General features: G+C 38.5%; 1 protein-coding gene across 2 annotated transcripts in view; it reads left to right on the top strand.

Moving 5' to 3' along the window:
• The first annotated feature begins 4,878 nt into the window (after positions 1-4,878).
• LOC137977694 (probable ATP-dependent RNA helicase DDX43) overlaps positions 4,879-20,000 on the top strand; it is a 33,355-nt gene continuing 18,233 nt past the window's right edge. For both annotated transcript variants that reach the window (XM_068824997.1, XM_068824998.1), the window contains exons 1-15: positions 4,879-5,437; positions 9,285-9,340; positions 9,524-9,656; positions 10,776-10,809; positions 11,711-11,796; positions 12,338-12,419; positions 13,199-13,302; positions 13,636-13,691; positions 13,840-13,893; positions 13,993-14,057; positions 14,310-14,420; positions 15,447-15,520; positions 18,899-18,966; positions 19,081-19,181; positions 19,890-19,977. In XM_068824997.1, the coding sequence (XP_068681098.1) occupies positions 5,011-5,437; positions 9,285-9,340; positions 9,524-9,656; positions 10,776-10,809; positions 11,711-11,796; positions 12,338-12,419; positions 13,199-13,302; positions 13,636-13,691; positions 13,840-13,893; positions 13,993-14,057; positions 14,310-14,420; positions 15,447-15,520; positions 18,899-18,966; positions 19,081-19,181; positions 19,890-19,977 (1,539 nt within the window). In that variant the 5' untranslated portion in view covers positions 4,879-5,010. The remainder of the gene's footprint in view (positions 5,438-9,284; positions 9,341-9,523; positions 9,657-10,775; positions 10,810-11,710; positions 11,797-12,337; positions 12,420-13,198; positions 13,303-13,635; positions 13,692-13,839; positions 13,894-13,992; positions 14,058-14,309; positions 14,421-15,446; positions 15,521-18,898; positions 18,967-19,080; positions 19,182-19,889; positions 19,978-20,000) is intronic.

Raw genomic sequence — 20,000 nt, 5'->3', positions numbered from 1 at the left:
CAGTATTTGTGCCATTGTTGGAAATGTGTGATTATCTATTAAATGTAAGCGTCGTATTGGTACGTCTGCATTTGTAATCACGTCCTCTATAAATCTGTTGTTTTATTTTCCTTTTCTTTTTTAATAAATGTACAAACTCAATGTGAGAAACATCTCAGATGTTTCCGCTATGGTGGAAGAGTCGGCTTGTTTACTAGAACAACATGTGTTATGACTTTGCGATTTGGAAAGTGCTTCTTACACTCTCCTACTTTGTTCATCCTAGCTTTTATTTTTTCATCAACAAACTTATGTTCCTTGATTCGTGTTGGCAGCCAAATGTGCGTGATTGCCCAAGCAGTTCCTGTCACTCTGCTACGTTTGGTTCTGCTTGATGAAGCTGAAAAGGAAATGAAAAAAAAAACCCAACTACTAAATCTAGTTCCTTCGTTTCGGGGACAATAAAGATGCTATTATTAGCTGGAAAGATTAATTTTTCTTTATTTCCCTGTTCAGCTTTCAACTGAGATAACCAAACATTGGACTCAAATTTTGTGTTACGTATTTGAATTTTTTTTTCAAGTTCAGGTCATAGTTTACCTGTCAAACAAAGCTAACGAGCAAATAAATAAAAGCTAATATGACTCTGCGAATTCTTATCTTTATAATTATACAACGAGCAGGCAGCACTTGCAGCCGTACTTGTTGAAAATTTATTCACTCGATGCGTTCGTGACTACGATCAAAAGATGAATTCTCCTTATGTGCTGATGATCGTGACAGTGATTTCCACAAGAAAGAAAGGCGGCGGGCAGAACGAAATCTCGAGTGGCCGCAGATATCGCGCCAATTGACTAATACATTGCTAAAGAAATGAGGTTGTAGTTGTGATACACGAGCTCAGTTCATTTGCTGACTCAACTCGATCAGTTCATCTGCACGAAGAACATCCTTTCTATTTGCGTATATGCTGACTGCTTGAGGTATAGTCAGGGTAAATATGCCAGGATTCTTTATCGTCTATCTTTGTTATTTGTCACCATTTTTGATCATGTGAACACCTTCTTTGACCTCTCTTTGTTAGACGAGATATTGGAACTAATGAATTAAGTGGACATGAAAAAGGATTAGTCTGATTCCAACAGAAGTTATGAATTGATTACCGACCGAGAGCCAATCTAACTCAAAGCGTGGTTGGTGCTGACCATTTGAAAGGACCAGGAGATCGCCAAACGAAAGATGCGAAATTTATGGTCAACAGTTCGTCCAAACAGATATTCCCGAAATCTTACCTAGGGTGTAAGGAGATCGCCAAGCGAAAGATGCGAAATTTATAGTCAACAGTTCGTCCAAACAGATATTCGGAACTGAAATGTGGAACGTTACTGCGCAAGCTGATGATTTGAGACAAAGAAAGTTGGCCACGGAAAATGGGATCCACTTTACGCCTTTTTAAAGCTGGATAACCCAGCTACATTTGCAGATCTGAAATGTGGAACTGAAAATGTGGAACTGAAATCATAGATCAATGTGAACGCCCTGCCTTGGTTTTCGTACTGTTTCATTTCAGTTTCTTCGCGTAAATGGTGGGGAAATTACTGTTAAGAGCTATATGTGTCACTTTGTTGGTTACCCTAATAAAAAACATAATTGCATTTTCGTTACTTTCCCTGATATCCCTTCCATTTGTTACGTAATTTCTTTGACAGATTAAGGCAAAAAGAAAATGTTTACATTTGTGCTCTCTAGAGCAGTCGAAGAAAGATCTGCAAATGTAGCTGGGTTATCCAGCTTTAAAAAGGCGTAAAGTGGATCCCATTTTCCGTGGCCAACTTTCTTTGTCTCAAATCATCAGCTTGCGCAGTAACGTTCGTGAGCAAAGCAACACTGCACTTCTTAGGTTACTTTCGGCAGTCTTTAGTGCCAATCCTGCGGAAATGAAATTATTCCGACGTCGCTGGGTGATAATTCGATAATTCGCAAGATCCACTCATTTGTTCCGTGATTTAATTTGAGTGGATTATTGTTGCTGGGATAATTAAATAAAAAATTGTGAGTCTGTACTTCTGCCGACAGCGTCATCGCTCTTTGTCAATCAAAAAAAGGGAAAAAAAAAGGAAAGGAAAGGAACTTTATTTAAGTTTCTAGTCGTTCTAGCGCTGGAGCACTAATTGGGGACACTGTAAACTGAAATTAACAAATAACGCAAATGCTGGTTTTTGAGAGGGGAAACCGGAGTACCTTGAGAAAACCTCTGGGTGCAAACCCGATGGTATTATTCCGGCTAGTAAAGGGATTACAGAGCAACTCTTTGTTCATGGCGTTTTACCCTGCGTCTCAAATTTCAAATTGCCTTCTTTGTTCCTTCTTGTTCTTTTAAGCCAATTTTGTGCTACTTACTATGCTTCCACGCCTTGATTTTCGAGATATTGACAGAATAGTTAATCTCAGTTCGGTAACCCCTTCACTTTGGTGATGCCGTGTACATCGGCGTGCACGGCTAGAATTTTAACTGTGACTAATTTGAAAAGAAAAAAACGTGCTTCGAAACGTAAACAGACAGAATAGTTAACACGTATATCGGTGCAGTACCCCCTTCACCTTGGTGGTGCTGTGGTTTTGTTGTACATTCTTGCACGGTTAGTTTGTAACTGTGACTAGTTTAACAGAAAAGAACGTGCTACGAAGAATAAACACTCGTCACATCGTGCATGATAGTATGCAATGTCCAATGACAAACGTTACAAATACGCTACCAATTACATAATGACTTCATTAATTTACTAATTAGATCAACTGAGGGATGTAACGAACCATTCTGACTTGAAAGAACTTTCCAGGCTTCGCACGTACTTTAGAAAGGTAGCTACGTGCCTCGTCCACGGAACACTGCGAAATGTTTCTGCGCATGGCACTTAATCTCACTTATCACTGTTGCAATATTTGACCTTGGCATTCTATCCTTGCGGTTTTTGACACGTATTCATGCTGTGCGGAGCCAGTACCGGGCTTTTGGTCAGGGTCAACGTTTTTGCTCATGAGGTTTAAAGACCATCTTAATTTCGATATTAGGATTCAATTGAATTACGATAATCCAAATAGTCTCCGAAATAGGCTCCAAAAATGCTGTCCAGATAATTTCCATATTTTTATCAGTCTAAAAATCCGCCCCAAGTTTCTAAATATTCCAAATATAATCTAACAATGTCGCAATTTGAGTCAGCTCCTGTTAGAAACGTTTCATCTCAAGATAAACAAAGAAGAAGCTGTTGGGCTTCGCGGCGCACACATCTGTGTTGCTACTACTTAGTTTTTCTTGTTCAAAGCTGTTATGACGGTATTAGGGGCCTTTAGATTCTAGGACGAGAACAAGTACGCCGGTTTTGACTGGCAGTTTTTAGCGAAAATACTTATAAAATTTATAACCCGTACGATGAATAGGTTGCTCAGTTATTCTTATTCCTGTTACCTGAGCCTTTTTCCTGATCGAAAAATGGCAAAACTGCTACCCTGCTGTTGACTTGTGTTGACATGACGACATAAATGCAAAACCTTGTACTAAAATGACGGCGGTAACACGTTTTTCCCGCCAAAATGACACTAGTTTGAGCGTGCTCACTGTTGATCTGTGAGAAAATCGTTCTCGTCCTAGAATCTAAAGCTCTCTAATACCTTCACAAAGGAGGCGACTTCCGAGCTGGCCCTTGCATTAGGAAAATTGTCTTTGTGACAAGTGCGCTCTTGTAGCCATCACCCGCATGCAGCAAATCCAATAAACCGCGTGGCGCACATGATTCAATCAAAATCTTGACCATGAAATGTCTATGTACTAAAATTTACGTTGACATTTTTCTATACTGGAGGGAAAAACTTATAAAATACAAATATTGGGGTGCGGACATGAATTGATTTTTTAAGCAAAACCGTCGCTGTTAAAAAGAGAAGACCAGGGAGAAGCCAAAAAAAAAAAGGCTTGAAATGAGACTCGATCTCACGACCGTGACATTCCACTATACAACACTCTAATACTGAGAAATGCCGCGTAAAAGTGTTCCCGAAATGCTTTCCAGGCGCGCAAACGAGGAAGCATTTGCTGAGGAAGCAAACTGTTTCTGAAAAAAACATTTTTGCTTCCGCGACAAACGTTTCCTGAGGCCGCAAACGGGGAAACATTTGCTTCCTCGACATGTTTCCGCATCAATGGGTCCATCCGCACTGAGGACAAAACTGTTTGTTTTAGCCAAAAAATCAACACATTACTTTTATCAGTGCGGATGGTTTGTCCTGCAGGACTTGACTCGGACAAATTTATCAAAGGAACCGCTGTCATGCCTCGGACCCTTACAAGTTTTTTCTCCGTGTCACTTTCTTTTGTTTTCGTGACAGGCGTCATTGACAAGTTCCGGTTTTAATCTGTTGTTGGTCTTTTTTTTTTCTTTTAAGTGTCGACAGGCTGTAAACAAGCAGTGCGGATGCGCCAGGGCAAATAATTTTTGTCGAGTCGGACAAATTCATTTAAATTGGCCCTGGACAAAAAGAGAGTTTCTCCTCATTGCGGATCGGTTTCCTCGTTTGCGGGTGCCTTAGCTTTAGCTTTATTCATTATATCAATGGAGATTGAGCAGTCAATTTTAAATTGTCGTTTTCCTTTAATGCAAAGACTAGGCGAAAACAAATTATTACTTGAGGATTTATTGTATTCTACCGAAGAGCCACCAATTTTAATCCCAGCACCAGCTAAACTAGTAACCCATGACCTGTTCCTGGCTAGATCCAGTTTGATATCACCCCCTTTAGAGGAGCGAAGAATTAGAAACACCCCATGAGACCGATGAGACACTCACGCCTGAAATTATCAGCCGGGACCCGGTGCAGGCCCAAAGAACTGGGAACAAATTACCCACACGCCTTAGTGTGCTGGAAAACAGACATGGCGGCTTGTCGGCGGCATTTGGTCGAAGTATGATTTTCGACTAATTTATAACCTTGTAAGAACTTGGCTGCTGGTGAGACTTTGCTAAAGCCAAGAAAATGAGTGACTGGGAAGAAGAGGATGAAAGTACGGGAAATTCTCAGACCTCTTACGTTCCACCACGTGGAAGGGGATGGTATGATAAGGCCGGCGACGGAGATAGTTTTTCAGACACGTCAAGCAGAAGACCGGGATTTGGACGTGGACGAGGTGATCGCTTCGGTCGAAATGACAATTACAGCCCAGACGATAGGAATGGATTCTATAGGAACGGGAATTCGCGTGGTGGTCGAGGAGTAGGTGGCTTTCAACGCCAAAAGTTCACACGGGGTGGAGAAACGGAGGAAAGCGGCGGTCACAGCAACTGGAGGGACAGAGGAAACAGAGAAATTTCTCGAGGCTTTGGTCGCACTCGTGCAGGTCAAGGGCGAGAGAGACAATCCACGGTGATGATGGTTCCTTCGGATGACATTCGCTACATTATTGGTCAGTTAATATGACAATTTCATTTCATCTCTTGAAGGGTTGGGCAAGGATATAAACGGTGGGGTGGTGCAAAGGGTTTCATTTGGATTTTGCTCAGGAAGTCAACAGTGTTTAGAAGCTGGGCATTTTTAATGAAATCGATATAATAGGGAGGATACGTGTATCTGTTTACCTGTTTACAAACATTGCTGTTGTTATTCAAATGTGCCAATTACGGGAACAAAAGACCCTTTGTTTTGACAGCCAATGAGGGTCTGGTTGGCACATCAATGACAATAGGTGACGTCAACAATATCTTCCCTATAAAGTGAGCAGAAAAGGTGAAAACAGCTGGCAAAGTCATCACAAAAGTGTGTGCACAGCCAGTCAGTTTCCCCAGTGAACCCCTGTGGGGCTTTTATTCGGCTTCTGTAGAGTCCACCACAGTCCCACAGTCATCTAATTTGCATAAACAGACACACACATTGTGTAATCATGCGTAGTAAATTCCGGACTGCAGGACTGCAGACCACAGTAGTACTCAAGCTTCGATGTGGATACCTGTACACGTACAGTACTGTTAGTTGACAGTCCCTCGAAGCTCGATCCGTGAAACTTGATTCTTGATCCTCGATTCTTGAAAACTTTGGGGATCGAGGCTCTAGTTGAGTTTCGAGATGTTTGAGGGCTTTCAAGAAATTTTCTAGACTCTTGAGTGGAGAAAACAAAGGAGTTTTCACATGATTAATTTTCCCTTGTCTCTTAGGTCTCTTTTACGGGTTTTATTGTACTGTAAGTTTTCATCATCATCATTTTTCGCGTTTGTCAGAAACTCTGGTGAGGCATGCAAATTTCTTCATTCAATTTCTTTTGAATTATTTTGCATACTTTTGAAAAAATATGTTTACAGCTGTATCTAGGGTTGTAAGTTTCGTGATATCAATCAATTGCTTTGTGCCCGCGTTGTTGTTTTTAACTTGAATATTTAGTTAGCCCTCTGCCGTGCATGACAGTGAAGAGTCTTTCTTCGGTACCGGTACGCTCACTACTTCAGAAATGAGGAGGCCATTGTCAAAAGCTTTTGTTTAACGCTATTGTTCCACTTTCAAGAAGTTACTGTATGTTTCACGTTAAAATCTCTGATTGAGCAGTTCCTTTGTTGTCTGAATAATTAATTGGCAGGGGCACTTGTCCCAGGAGAACACTGCTGACAATTCGCTAGCAGAATTTCCTTCTTAGCAAACAGGCTTGTAGTTAAGAAGGACCTCCCTTAACCCTTTCAGCCCCGATGGTGCCAAATGGCACTTATAGATTTTACTCTGTCTAACGCCAGACGATTTTACTCGTCAATGGGGAACCCCTCGGGGCTGAAAGGGTTAATGCTGCTGCTGGGTCTCCTCCTCAGCCTCTCTTGCATGTTGTCTTGAGTGAGATCTCTCAGTGGCTTGGCGAGGTCAGAAAGATGTGGCTGGAATATGCACATTGTGGTGTATGTACTGTGCAAGTTTCAACAGTCTTTTGACTCAGGCCTTGTTAGTTGCTTCTGGCATTGTAGCAATTGATACAGTATGCCTTAGCTTTGTCAACATGCAAGCCCCTTCCAGTGGCTACCGGTATGTGTCCAATGAAATTGGGACCATGGAGGGCCAGCTTGTCAGTGTTTTGCAGTGTTTTAGGAACTTAATGAGTGCTTTTTCGTAACCATCAACATCTTTTTCAATAATTTTATGGTTCCTCACCTGATGGCAATGAAATCACATTCTTCTACGTTAACAACTATTGTACATACTGTGGACATCCCTTCTAACAGCTCAGACTTGCACCTTCATCTGGAACTCCTTAGGAGCTGAGCCGACACCAAAGGGTAGCCATCACTAACATTGTCTCATCTAGTCCTATGTGTCAGAATGCAATTTGAGGTCTGGTTTGTTGAATACCATAGCTCCATGTAACCTTGTTGTGCACAGTAACACACGCTAAAATTAATTAGTCTTAATGCTATACACCTAGAAACTGTGAAAATGTCTAATGATTGGTTTACAATAGGATCACAATGGCATGGTAATGCCAACTTTATTCATTCAATTCAATGAAAGGGAATGATATCAGAGGTTATCCCAATCGGGAGTACATGTATCTGCCCGCAGGGGGAACCAATGTACCTGTAATTGACTGAGAGTTGATTTTGATGAAGGAGGAAAACCAGAGTAGCCGACATACGAGCTCGCCACCGAGAGTTGAACCCAGGTCACATAGGTGGAAGGCACGGTTCAAGCTGCAATGATAATTCATTGTTTGCATGTTGTGGTCCTTTTAATTTCATGGTAGATGTGGGGAAACAGCGGAGGGAAATGACATGGAGCGAATACAATGTACACTGTACACTGGGCTAAAGACTGGACATCCTTAAAAGTTGCCGGTAGTTAATATCTGCCATTCATAATTAATACACTGGTATTATAATTATAATATATTGATGATCAATAATAACAATTAATCTTGAAGTAGAAAACGTTCTCTGGTTAAAAAGGTTAAAAATATAAGCTTTCGGCTATCAGTCTATAGCGAATGAAAAAAGTTAGTGTGCGGATGTAAATAATTACGAAATGGAGTGCGAAAAAAAAAGTAATGCTAATAATGATAATGCTTGCGTTATTGACAAAGGCAATTACCGCGTTCGAAAAACACTAGAATCTTGGCACACAGCTAAAACCGTTGATGTGGATAATAACTCAAAACCTTTGCCTAGGCAATACTCCATTTTACTGTAATTAGACTTCATCTCCATTTTATTTCTTAGCTTTTTTCAGACATTTTTTGTATTCTATTTTTAATTTTTTTTTTTCGCACGCCATTTCGTATATATTTCTATCTGCGTGCTAACTTTTTTCATTCATTAAAGGCTTTAGACTGATAGCTGAAAGCTTATATTTTTAACCTTTTAACCAGAGAACATTTTTTACTTCAAAATGCATTATCCTGGTTACAGTTCTATTTTTACTAATAACAATTAATATTTTTAAAAATACAACCACACTTTTGAGTTTAAGGAACATGTTTTGATGTTTCAAACCTCGTTATCAGCCATTGTGGGTGTAACATTAAAATGTTTACATGATAATCTGTAGATATATAACTACTGTAGGAACTACTGTCTTTCAAAAAAGTTGTCTGTTTCCTACAGTATTATTCATCATTCTTGCTACTATTGCAACCTTATACATGTAGATATATAACTATCAATACAATGGTTCTTTGTAGATTAAGTGTTTGTTACAAGTAGGTAAATTCAAACTAAACAACAATATTATAGAAAACACAACCAACATATTGTAGTGGTAAAAGTTAAAAGTGTAATGCTAAACATTTAATCTCCAGATTAATAGTCATTGTATTGATAGTTATTACATAATTATGTATGGATCATCTTGTAATAATTTTAATGTTACACTCACTATGGCTGACGATGATGTTTGAAACATCGAAACATGTTACTTAAACTCAAAAGTGTGGTTGGATTTTTATAAATATTAGTAACACTTGTGTTATCAAGACCATTCATGAATAATAAGGATTGTTATTATTATACATGTTATTATTGTATTCCTTCACTGCCTTTTCATCATGAATCACAACTGGGACTCTGGGAAGGGGGACTTGACGCTTGAAAATTGACCCACTTATGGGAAATTGTGACTGATGCTAATGTTCCCCCAGAGTCATTTCTGTGCACCATGGAACTTCAACATTGATTAAGTAGATTGTTACTTTTCAACAAAATTAATAGTATGCTTGGCTGACACCATCTTAGGATCATATAATCAGTTAAAAAGAATTTTAACTTGGCAAGTATAAACTTCACTTTCAGGCAAAGGGGGTCAGAAGATAAGGGAAATACAAGACCAAAGTGGAGCCTACATTAAGGTACATCTCCATGGATTGTACATACTTAGTTTTTTTTAGTGTCACTACCGGTAATTAGCATGATGTTGATGGTTCATTTCGTCTCACTTTACTGCTTACTTCATGCAACTGTGTGTCACACTTTCTAGATCCATTGGTTTCATCTTTAATTTGGGAAAGATTATGATTTGTTTACTCATTCAGATAAAAAATGATGAAGCTACTTATTCAGAAACTCCAGTTGAAATATCTGGCAGCGAGGATGCTCTAAAGAAAGCCAAAGAATTTATTGAAAAGATTGTCCATCCAGAATCATCTCTTACTGACAATATGGGAGGTACTGTACTATGTAATCATTTGAATTGTTCAGCTAATGAGTGTTACAAAAACTAAGACTCTCGAAAACCTAAGACCCTGTGGTCTTAGTTTTTGAAAGCTAAGATGCCTTTTAAGCAGTGGAAATTTACGGGAAAGAAACTTGGGGAAGTCAGAGATTTGGGCACTGGATGTTGTTGCCTTACATGGTTTAATTTAAACGGACACACACTGCCATGACATGCTTGAATGTTGTGTGACAGAAACAAAAATAGTGACATTCGTCAATGCTTACTTATTGGTACGGAAACTAATTAAAGATAGAGTCTTTCGAATATAACAAGAAACTCAGTCTGTTAACCCTTTGGGTGTAACCACTAAAAGTGTGATAAACAAATTATTTTGTCAGCACACACTTGTTATTCTACTTCCAGTATCAAAACAAGTCCGCAATGTAGCCATACGCCACACAAACAATAAATGGATGCCATAGATGGTCAATCTTATTATTATGTCTGATAGGGGACTGAAATAGTTTTACATGAAGGACAAAAGTTATTTTCTGTAAATTTCGCCTCATTTGCTTCACTTGCAAGCTTATTTCTCAGCTTATTACAATGAGGAAATGAAATAAATTTAATTATGATTTCTTTCTTGTAATTTTCACTGTTTACAAGGGGTCTTAGTTTTTGTATTGCAAACACCCCTCAGCTAATTGTAGTATTGGATTTCGAGAGTTCAACTGTATCAATGTTAATTCTTCCAACTGTCCAGAGAATTCTACTTTAATTTCTGTCGGTGATGAAAATATTACTCCAGCTTGGATCAGTATTGTCTCTATAATATAGTTATACAACTCTAAAGCTCTTACTGGAAGCAAGTAATCTTTTTTATTTCTACCCTTCCTCTTTTGGGCCTCTGTGTTTCGGGTAATAAACCTACAGTAACTAAAGGAAAGTCAGTGGAGAGAGAGAAGTCCCGAAGGTTCAAGTGGCACTTTTACATGTTTAGGTTAGAAAAGCTATCCCTTAGCTACCTCCATAATACTGGGTAATTCTGGTGCACAAAGGTTAAATCCCAAGCATCATGCCACTGTTTGCTTCCCTTTTTTTCTTGCTTTGATAGCCTTTCTCCCTCATAGGTTTATCCATGGAGAACAGTGATACTTCTGAAAGGTGCAGTACATACATGTCTTTTGTACTACATTAGGATTCCGTAATCACAAGCAGATTGCATAAGGTGTATCTCAAGCAGTTATACTGTAAATGCTTTAACCCATTGTCTCCTAGAGGTTCCCATTGACGAGTAAAATTGTCTGGCGTTAGACAGAGTAAACTACTAAGTCTGGCCGGTTTAGGCCAGTTTGGACGCAAAAGGGTTCAAGCCAGCTTTTGCTTGTAAGGCCATAAACTGAGTTGCATCATTGATATAATTATATTTTTCTACAACATTATCTGAACAATTTAAGCCATATTATTGTCTCTTACAGACATCTGAAAAATTCAGGTGGCTCCAATGGGAATCGAATCCATGACCTCTGTGGTGCTGGTGCGGTGCTTTACCAAAATTTACTGAGCTACTGTATGAAGCCACTCATTTGGGAGCCTGTCAATTTTTGGGCTCATTTGTTCCCGTGAAGGACTCGACAGATAAAATGAATGTATAATATTATTGTTTAAAATGTGGGCTGTAGGCAGAAGAGAGAAGTGACCCCCTCTTTTGTCTGTAGCTTGCACTGCAAATAATACATTCATTTTAATATCTTTTCTGTAGGAATTTACCTCCTAAAAAAACCATGTTATTGCATCTATTTTATTTGCAAGACTGTAAGCCTAAATGTAAGTTCCACTCCTTCCCACCATAAAATCTTATATTTTCATCTCTGTGTATTATCCAAAAAAAAGAAATAATCATCCTGTTAGGAATGTGCTGTGGTGACTACTTATTTCTTTTTATGCTTCAATATAACCAAATCTCGTTGAGAAAAGTAAATGTTTTCCTTTTTGAATAAGTACATTGTTGTTTACAATGTACATGTAATTTAACTGAACCTCAAGTGGTTTTTTTTTCCTAAAGGCATGAACCCCCACCACCTCCTAAGCCCATACCATGGGCAAAACTTCGTGAAGAGAAAGAAGAAAGAGAGGCAGCCAAATGGGCAGGTAAACAGCTCAGTTTATGATGGAACACATGTCTTGGAGCTCAAAACAAAAATACTAAGAATGAAGTTACTGAGAAGAAAAGACCACAATGGAGGAGCATCAGAAATCACTGCAGTTTCTGACCACATGTATTTAACCCATTGACTCCCAGGGGTTCCCCATTGACGAATAAAATCGTCTGGTGTTAGACAGAGTAAAAATACTAAGTCTGGCTGGTTTAGGACGTCAAAGGGTTAACGGGGACATAGTTTTTCAGTGAGTGATTAATTAACCCATTGACCCCCAGGGGTTCCCCATTGACGAGTAAAATCGTCTGGTGTTAGACAGAGTAAAATACTCTGTTGTTAGACAGAGTAAAATACTAAGTCTGGCCGGTTTAGGCCGGTTTGGACATCGAAGGGTTAAGGGGTATTTAGGTACACCGTGTACATGTATATTTACCTCTCTTTTGTATCCTTTTTTTTTGTTCTGACCTTTTTTTCTTTAACTTTTTAGATTTTCTAATCTGCATTATTGTAAGCTGTATTTTTTTCAAAACCAGACTTACCAGCCATCAAGAAAGTATTTTATCAAGAACGTGGAGCAGTAGCGAACATGGATGAAGAAGAAGTAGAAAAATTTCGGTACAAGAATAAAATTATTCTTCATGTACATGAACTGTTTATGCTTGCTTGTTTGTAATGTTAAAAACACTCACACCAGTGTTGGATTAGATTTGGAAAGTTAACTAGAGACAAAGCATAATTATAATAGAATATACATTTGTACATTATGTATTATACATGTACTTGTGACATCAATGCAGACCTACTGATTTTCATGTATGAAGGAGTTAGTATCTAAAGAAACTGTGGTGCTGCATCTGTGGGGAAGTAGTATACAAAAATTTTTGGTTTTATCAATGGAGTTGATAATGTAAATTGGCCACTGTACAGAGATTCTAAAAGCTGACGTTTCGAGCGTTAACCCTTCGTCAGAGCGAATCAAGGAATTGTGGTTTAGACGAAGGGTTAACGCTCGAAACGTCAGCTTTTAGAATCTCTGTACGGTGGCCAAGTTACATCATCAACTCCGTTGATAAAACCAAAAATTTTTGTATGATTTTCATGTACATGTACATAATATTTTTCTTTTAGTAAAAGGTATTGACCTGTCCAGTTGAGGTTTCGTCTTCCCTATAATTGATAATGCTATAATTGCTTTCGAGAACTTTTGATTAAAAGGCAAATAAATGTGGTGGTGATGGTGACGATGTTCATAATTAATTATGTCAAACTTGTGGAATTTGTTTTTTCTATATAAACTCTTAGATTGATTGATTAAAAGCATTAATTTTGTTATCCTTTATGGAATAGTGAGTTAATACATGTAATTTCTTGTCCCTATGACATTGTGTAAACAGGTCTGACAACAACAACATCATGGTGGACAATTATGGAGACTCTGTTCAAGACAGAGCTATTCCCAATCCCATCAGAACCTTTGGTGAAGCTTATGCTGATTTTCGTGAGTCCTGAGTTTTTGATTTACTGAATATAATGAGGAGACAAAAATTAATGTTTATTGTTATTATTTTGGGTCACATGAACACTGTTAGAACTGAAATGTACAGTAGAACTGGACTTAAGTCTCACTGTAACAGCAAGTTGTCTGTTACAGCTGTAAAACACTCTCACCAACCGTTTTTAATGATTACTTTGAGGCTTCAGTTTTCAAGCACTTTGAAGTCTCGCAAAGCTGCACATTGTACGAGCATTTTATTAGTTTTTCCGTCATCATCGTACATACTCAGTCTGGTAATTACCTAAAGTACTTTAAGTTTCTTTATGTCCTTTACAGCTGAGATTATGGATGAGATCCACAAAGCAGGATTTGAGAAACCATCACCTATACAGGTACATTTGTAATGACTGGTTTCCCATGGCATTATTTACACTCCATGATCACTCCATTTTTCTAGAATTATTATTTCTATTCCATGGGAATAGCAGCTTATCCAAGAATAACTTATAATAGATATTTTTTCTGCTTTAATTCTTTCAGTGCCAGTCCTGGCCAGTAGTCATGTCTGGCATGGATCTTATAGGAATTGCTCAGGTAAAGTAAAGTTTAATAATTTTATGTTTTCTTTGCAATGGAATTGTCCCATTTCATGATTTACTCCATTCCTGGTTTTTTCTTCCTTTTTCACAACAGACGGGCACCGGTAAAACATTGGCCTTCCTTCTTCCTGCATTTTTGCACATTGATGGACAAGACACGTAAGCCGATCATGGGTAAAATTATTACTTTTAAAGAAAGGTGGCTTTGGGAAGTTACTTAAATGGCACACCTAAATCTACAGCTGCTGTAGATGGCAAATAGAGCCAACTCATATTTCCCGTGGCTGCCTGCAGCGGCAGTGATGTCTGTTGGCTCTGTACCCAAATTTTTTTCATTGATGTATACTTTTGCCACAGGTATGTTGAACTTTGAACATTTTAAAGTTAATGCCATTTTTGCTGTTATTTTAGACCTCGCCACCAAAGAGGTGGCCCCACTGTGTTGGTGTTGTCACCCACGCGAGAGCTTGCTCTTCAAATAGAGAGTGAAGTGAAGAAATTCCATTACAGAGGAATTAAAAGGTAACATGCTGGAATTTTCTCTATACTCTCAGTGGTGTCAATGGGGAGTTTAAGAAACCACCACAGCTATGGCGATGAAAATGTCACTTCAAAATACGTTGTATAAGTTTGATCTGTTCTAAGTACTTCATGATTATAAATTCCATCTTGTTTATTAAAAATTTTAACAATTATTCCATGAGTGCGCGTTTGATATGAGATGATAGATAGCCAACGATTATAGCCGAGTTGGCTATAATCATGAATCTCATATCCAACAAGCGCAAGTGGAATAATTGTTTTATCAAAAACGCCCCCAAAATATAGAAAACTAGACTACAATAAAAATAAAAAGGCCCAAAAATATCACGCGTATGCTTGCCGTGTTTGTAGATCATGGTATAATGGCTCACAACCCATGATGGCTTAGCCAATCAAATAATATTACTGCTTTTGGCATTGTCGTTGCCGTACATGTAGCCGTTGTCATTCTTAAACTCCCTAATAAAATTTGATCATGTTGGCTGCTGGCTTGAGAGGAGAAAGGGGCTGTATCAACAAGGGGTGAATAGGCCAGAAGGGGTGTCTGTTGGCATACATGTGCCATTTTTAAAAGAACGTGACTCGCCAAATACCACATTTCAAAAGCAAAATTAATGGTCATGTTTGGACAACTGACACTGTCAAAATGAATTTCAATAATTACATGTAGGTTTACTTCATTTTAGAAAAAGAAGTAGCCAATTATTTCTCTGACTGAGTGAAGTACAATGTACACATGTAGCTGATGCTTTTTTTCGGCACTGACTCTGAAAGTGTCCATACTTAAGCTTTAAAAAAATTATGTTCCTGACAATGCATTAGAGGGCTGCCTCATTGAAGAGTACAACCAAGTGGCAGTAGCCAGTATAAAATCTTCAAAGGTCACTTCTAGAAGTAGAGGGATAAGTGCACTGCTCAGAAGAAGAATAATTACATGTATTGCTTTGATATCAGAACACGACTTCTAAGAAACGCACCCCCTAAAAAAATACTCTTAATTTGCAGCGTATGTGTCTATGGTGGAGGAAACCGAAAGGGCCAGATCCAAGTTGTGCAGAAAGGAGTGGAGATTGTTATTGGTACGTACATGTATACACTGTTTATTGAGCAGTACAGAGAACATTTTCACTTGACGTCCAAGCAGTCATGTCAGTGTTCTTAAACAAAAAAAGGTTGCCATGAAAATTGAATGTTCTGTTGCTATTTAAGAAAAGCAATTATAAAATAATAGGCCATTTCCGAGTTGCTGTTTGTCTTGGCTTCAAAGTGAGTCTTGGTGCTCAACTATTGAAAGGGAAGTGAGTTTGATTTGCATAAGAATATGCAACTCAATTCCATTTGAATGGTTGTGCACCTGGACTCGCTTTGAAACTGAGACATGCAGCAACTGGGAAAAGGGCTATTAGGATAGTACACACACTCTCATTGGTCAATAGCCATGTTTAGGTGAGAGTATGTAAATAAGGCTGTAACATCACATGAAAGTTGATTGGTTATGTGTTGTCACATTTTGCGTTTTGATTGGCTGGAACCTAGGAAATATGAGCATGTATCAAGAAAATCTGTTTCAATTAAGAAGTAAAAAAATCAGCATTTTCCTTCATTTGTCAAATTATTTTACTTTCCTTGTTTATATAGCCTCATCTAAACACTCGGGAGTTGGGAGAATTCTCAACTCACCCTCATGTTTAGCCGAGGCTATGTAAACATGGAAAAAAGTCCTCTATACATACATGTAGCTTATACATAAGTATACATTGTATTAACCCTGTCATCCTTGAACCAGCCCTCATTGATAAGTAAAAAATTAACCCTTTTACTGCTGAGGGCTTCCCCATTGACAAGTAAAATTGTCTGGCGTTAGAGTAAGATCTGTAAGTGTCAGTGACATTTATGGTGGTGAAAGGGTCAATGGGGGTATAGCTTTTGAGCGAACCTACATGTTGTTAACCCTTTCTCTGCTGAGGGCTTCCCCATTGACAAGTAAAATCATTTGTCGTTAGACAGAGTAAAATCTGTAAGTGTCAGTGGCATTTATGGCAGTGAAAGGGTTAACTGTCTGGTGTGCGACACATACATAAGTTTCATTCTTTGGAGGCATATCAAGTGAAGTGATTTCCCAATTGTTTAGCCACCGAAAATCCACGTTTTTTTTTTTTTGTAATTGTCTGCCTTGTGACAAAAATAACCTAAACTACAAAGCATGTAAGGCAAATACATTCAACCCATCAATAATTATGGAACTTCAGGGGTTACCAGTGGTCAACCTCCACCTGTAGGAGCTCTTACCTCCATGACTTGTGTTTGTCTGCAAGCAGACTCTTGTATTTGAGCTACCTATTCCACCATTGCCAGTCTCTTATTCAAACAGTTTTTGAAACCCCTTGTAGTTAAACCCATTCACACGTAAAGTGCCTCCAATCAGCAAGTAAAATCGTGTGGCATTAGCAGGAGTAAAATCTATAATTCTTGCTCTCAGGTGGGGCAGGGGATATTTTACATTATTAATCACCGAAGGAGAGGTGAATATTAGCCATGAATATCACCCAACTAGCGGACTAATACAAATCCTGCATTTTGATTGGCTATGCCACTAGAGGACTATTAGTAATAGTCCCTGAGTAGTGAAAAAGTGTGACGTTTTCTTTCGTTTTATTCCCAAATAAATATTTCTTCAACTTGCATTTGCTAACTTTATTATTGCCTTGTCTGTCCGACTAGTTGGGTGGTACTAAAACAATTAGACCCTTCGCCCTCAAGGGCCACGGGTCAATAGCCCATTCAGCTTCGACTCATGGGCTATTGACCCATAGCCCTTTTGGGATACGGGTCTAATTGTTAAATATTCAGTGAGCCTGAGGTGAATAATTGTTTTAGTATAAAAGGGACGGCGGAGCCAGGGGGGCTTAAAGAAAAAAATAAAAATAAGAAGTAAAGCATCTGTCATTTTATGGTTGATCCACATTTATTTTTTTGATATCTCGTCGAGATGCTGAAAGTAGCATTTCCAAGCTTCAAGATTTAAAAATTTTCTGGTAGAGACTTTCCCCAGAACCCTCGACAAGTTAGCATCTCCAGCACTTGCTTATTAGCCCCCTAATACCAAGTGCGCTTCACTGTATAATTACATACTTCAATCATAGGTGAATATTTGGAAAAAAAAGCATTTTCTTTAAAACAGTTGATTTCTTCATCTGTCACCTTGACGGAGTGGCTGGCGGCCATTTTGAAAAACTGCTTACGTAATTATTGCCTCAAGTGCAACCAATCACCAGTATGTAATTATACTGAAATGGTGTACTGAACTCTATAATGTAATTGCCTGTACCAGGAAAAGTAAACAACCCAAAAATGATTTCTCTCTTCCATCTATAGCCCGCACTTCAAATAAAATTATATACATGTATATATATACGTAAAGTAGGTTTGTATTTGCTGTACTAAGAGTGCTCGATACCATGCGGTAGGGCGATTATAAATGAATGACTAGGACACGATTATACTTTTGCCTCTGGTTTCCATACAGATCTGTTTCGTACAGGACGTTTAATATGTCCTGCACTCATCAGTGTATAACCAAGAGTGATTTTATTCATTGAAGTTTACAGCTTTCGAGTCATACATGACTGTTCGTGATGCACGTTTCTATTTACTTAACGTTCTTCAATAGGAATTTTTCATTGTGCCTGCATTTGCTTATTAACTTGTTGCGTTTTATTCAGTGTTGCTGATTGCAATTATATATAATATACATTTCTTTCATCACGTCCTTTTATGAGAACACATGAGCCCACCACATATTGACCCGCTCCCAACTGTGAGGCTTCATACCCCTCTGTAGCTCAGTTGGTAGATCAGCATTGCATCATCATTACACCAGCATTGCACCAGCATTACACCAGCATTGCACCAGCATTGCATCAGCATCATAGAGGTCATGGGTTTAAATAAAGTAAATAAAGTAAATGCTTTGTGTTTATAGTGGGAGTGCACTTAGCTATCAAGCTAGTTTACAGGCACCCCACTTTTAACAATGTGAAAGAAACAATTCAAAGTTAACAGAAACATTATTAAGAACCCCAACGGGCAGGAGGCAACCAATTGGCTATTTACATGTACAAAGCGCGGTAGAGTTGAATCTGGGACAACCCGAAACAAATCCTAACCAGAGGTTAGGGCGGGATTTGAACCCGGAGCAGCCGCATGCAAACCCAATGCCCTAACCACTCAACCACGCTGCCTCAATTTGAACCCCGTTGAAACCGCGTAAAAATTTCAGGTGCCTATACTAGACAACTTTTGCTTTAAAATTTGTTTAAATAAGTGATTCTCTCTTTCGTATGATTTAAACTTTATTACTGTACATAATGATAATTGAAGTTTACTCTCAACTTCAATTAAAATTCTAGGAGTGTAAAATTAATTTTCAATTTTTAATTTACTTTGATTTTCATCAGCCACTCCTGGTCGATTGAATGATCTCCTTATGAATGAAATCATGGACATTCGAAGTGTTACGTACTTGGTAAGGATAATTAATTTTATTGTCTTCTTTGTGCTTGAAATGTGGAAAGCACTACCATCAAGTTTTTATTTTTCCAAGCTCTTGTCTCTTTTGTTAATTGTTTTATGCTCTTAGGTCCTTGATGAGGCTGACAGAATGCTTGATATGGGATTTGAGCCGGAAATTCGAAAAATTCTCCTTGATATAAGACCTGACAGACAGACCATTATGACCAGGTGTGATTCTCCTTAATGGTTACAGTACTACAATTTTTATTGATAAATATGCAGATAGACATTTATTTTATGTATCCCAGGCGCTCAACCTCCATTTAGCGATGCAGTTGTTAATGTTAAACTAGTACAAGGGTTGGAAAGTTCCATGGACATGTGCAGAAAAAGATAAACACCCATTGGTGAAAGTGATTAAGACGGGATAAAAAGAAAGGAACTTTATTTAAGTGTCTAGTCGTTCTAGCGCTGGAGCACTAATCGGGGACACTGTTAACTGAAATCAACACAAATCAAGTCAAATGTTGGTTTTTAAGGAGAGGGGAAAACCGGAGTACCCGGAGAAAAACCTCTCGGTGCAGAGTAGAGAACCAACAAACTCAACCCACATATGACGCTGAGTCTGGGAATCGAACCCTGGCCACATTGGTGGGAAGCGAGTGCTTTCACCACTGTGCCATCACTGCACCCTTCAGTCTTTCGTGCTTATTGCTGTGCATAATGTATTGCTGTACATAATTCGTATTGGTTGAGTTTAGAAAATGAATTTTACATTTCAAGCCATTGACATGTCACGGTAAATACCATGTGGATCTCCTCATCTATAACTCGCACATTATGTACATTTATTTCATCCAAAGACTGGTTTGTTTTCGTGAAAAGCGGACTTTCTGGGTCTAATAGTTGTTCTTGTTGATGCTTTTATTCTTTCAGTGCAACGTGGCCAAAAGGGGTCCAACGAATGGCCGATCAATACATGAAGAATCCAGTGAGAGTCTTTGTTGGTTCGCTGGATTTAAATGCAAGTACTTCTACCGCATCTGT

The sequence above is a fragment of the Montipora foliosa genome, chromosome 11, assembly GCF_036669935.1.
Source record: "Montipora foliosa isolate CH-2021 chromosome 11, ASM3666993v2, whole genome shotgun sequence".
NCBI lineage: Eukaryota > Metazoa > Cnidaria > Anthozoa > Scleractinia > Acroporidae > Montipora > Montipora foliosa.
This window is presented reverse-complemented; position numbering and strand designations above follow the sequence as displayed.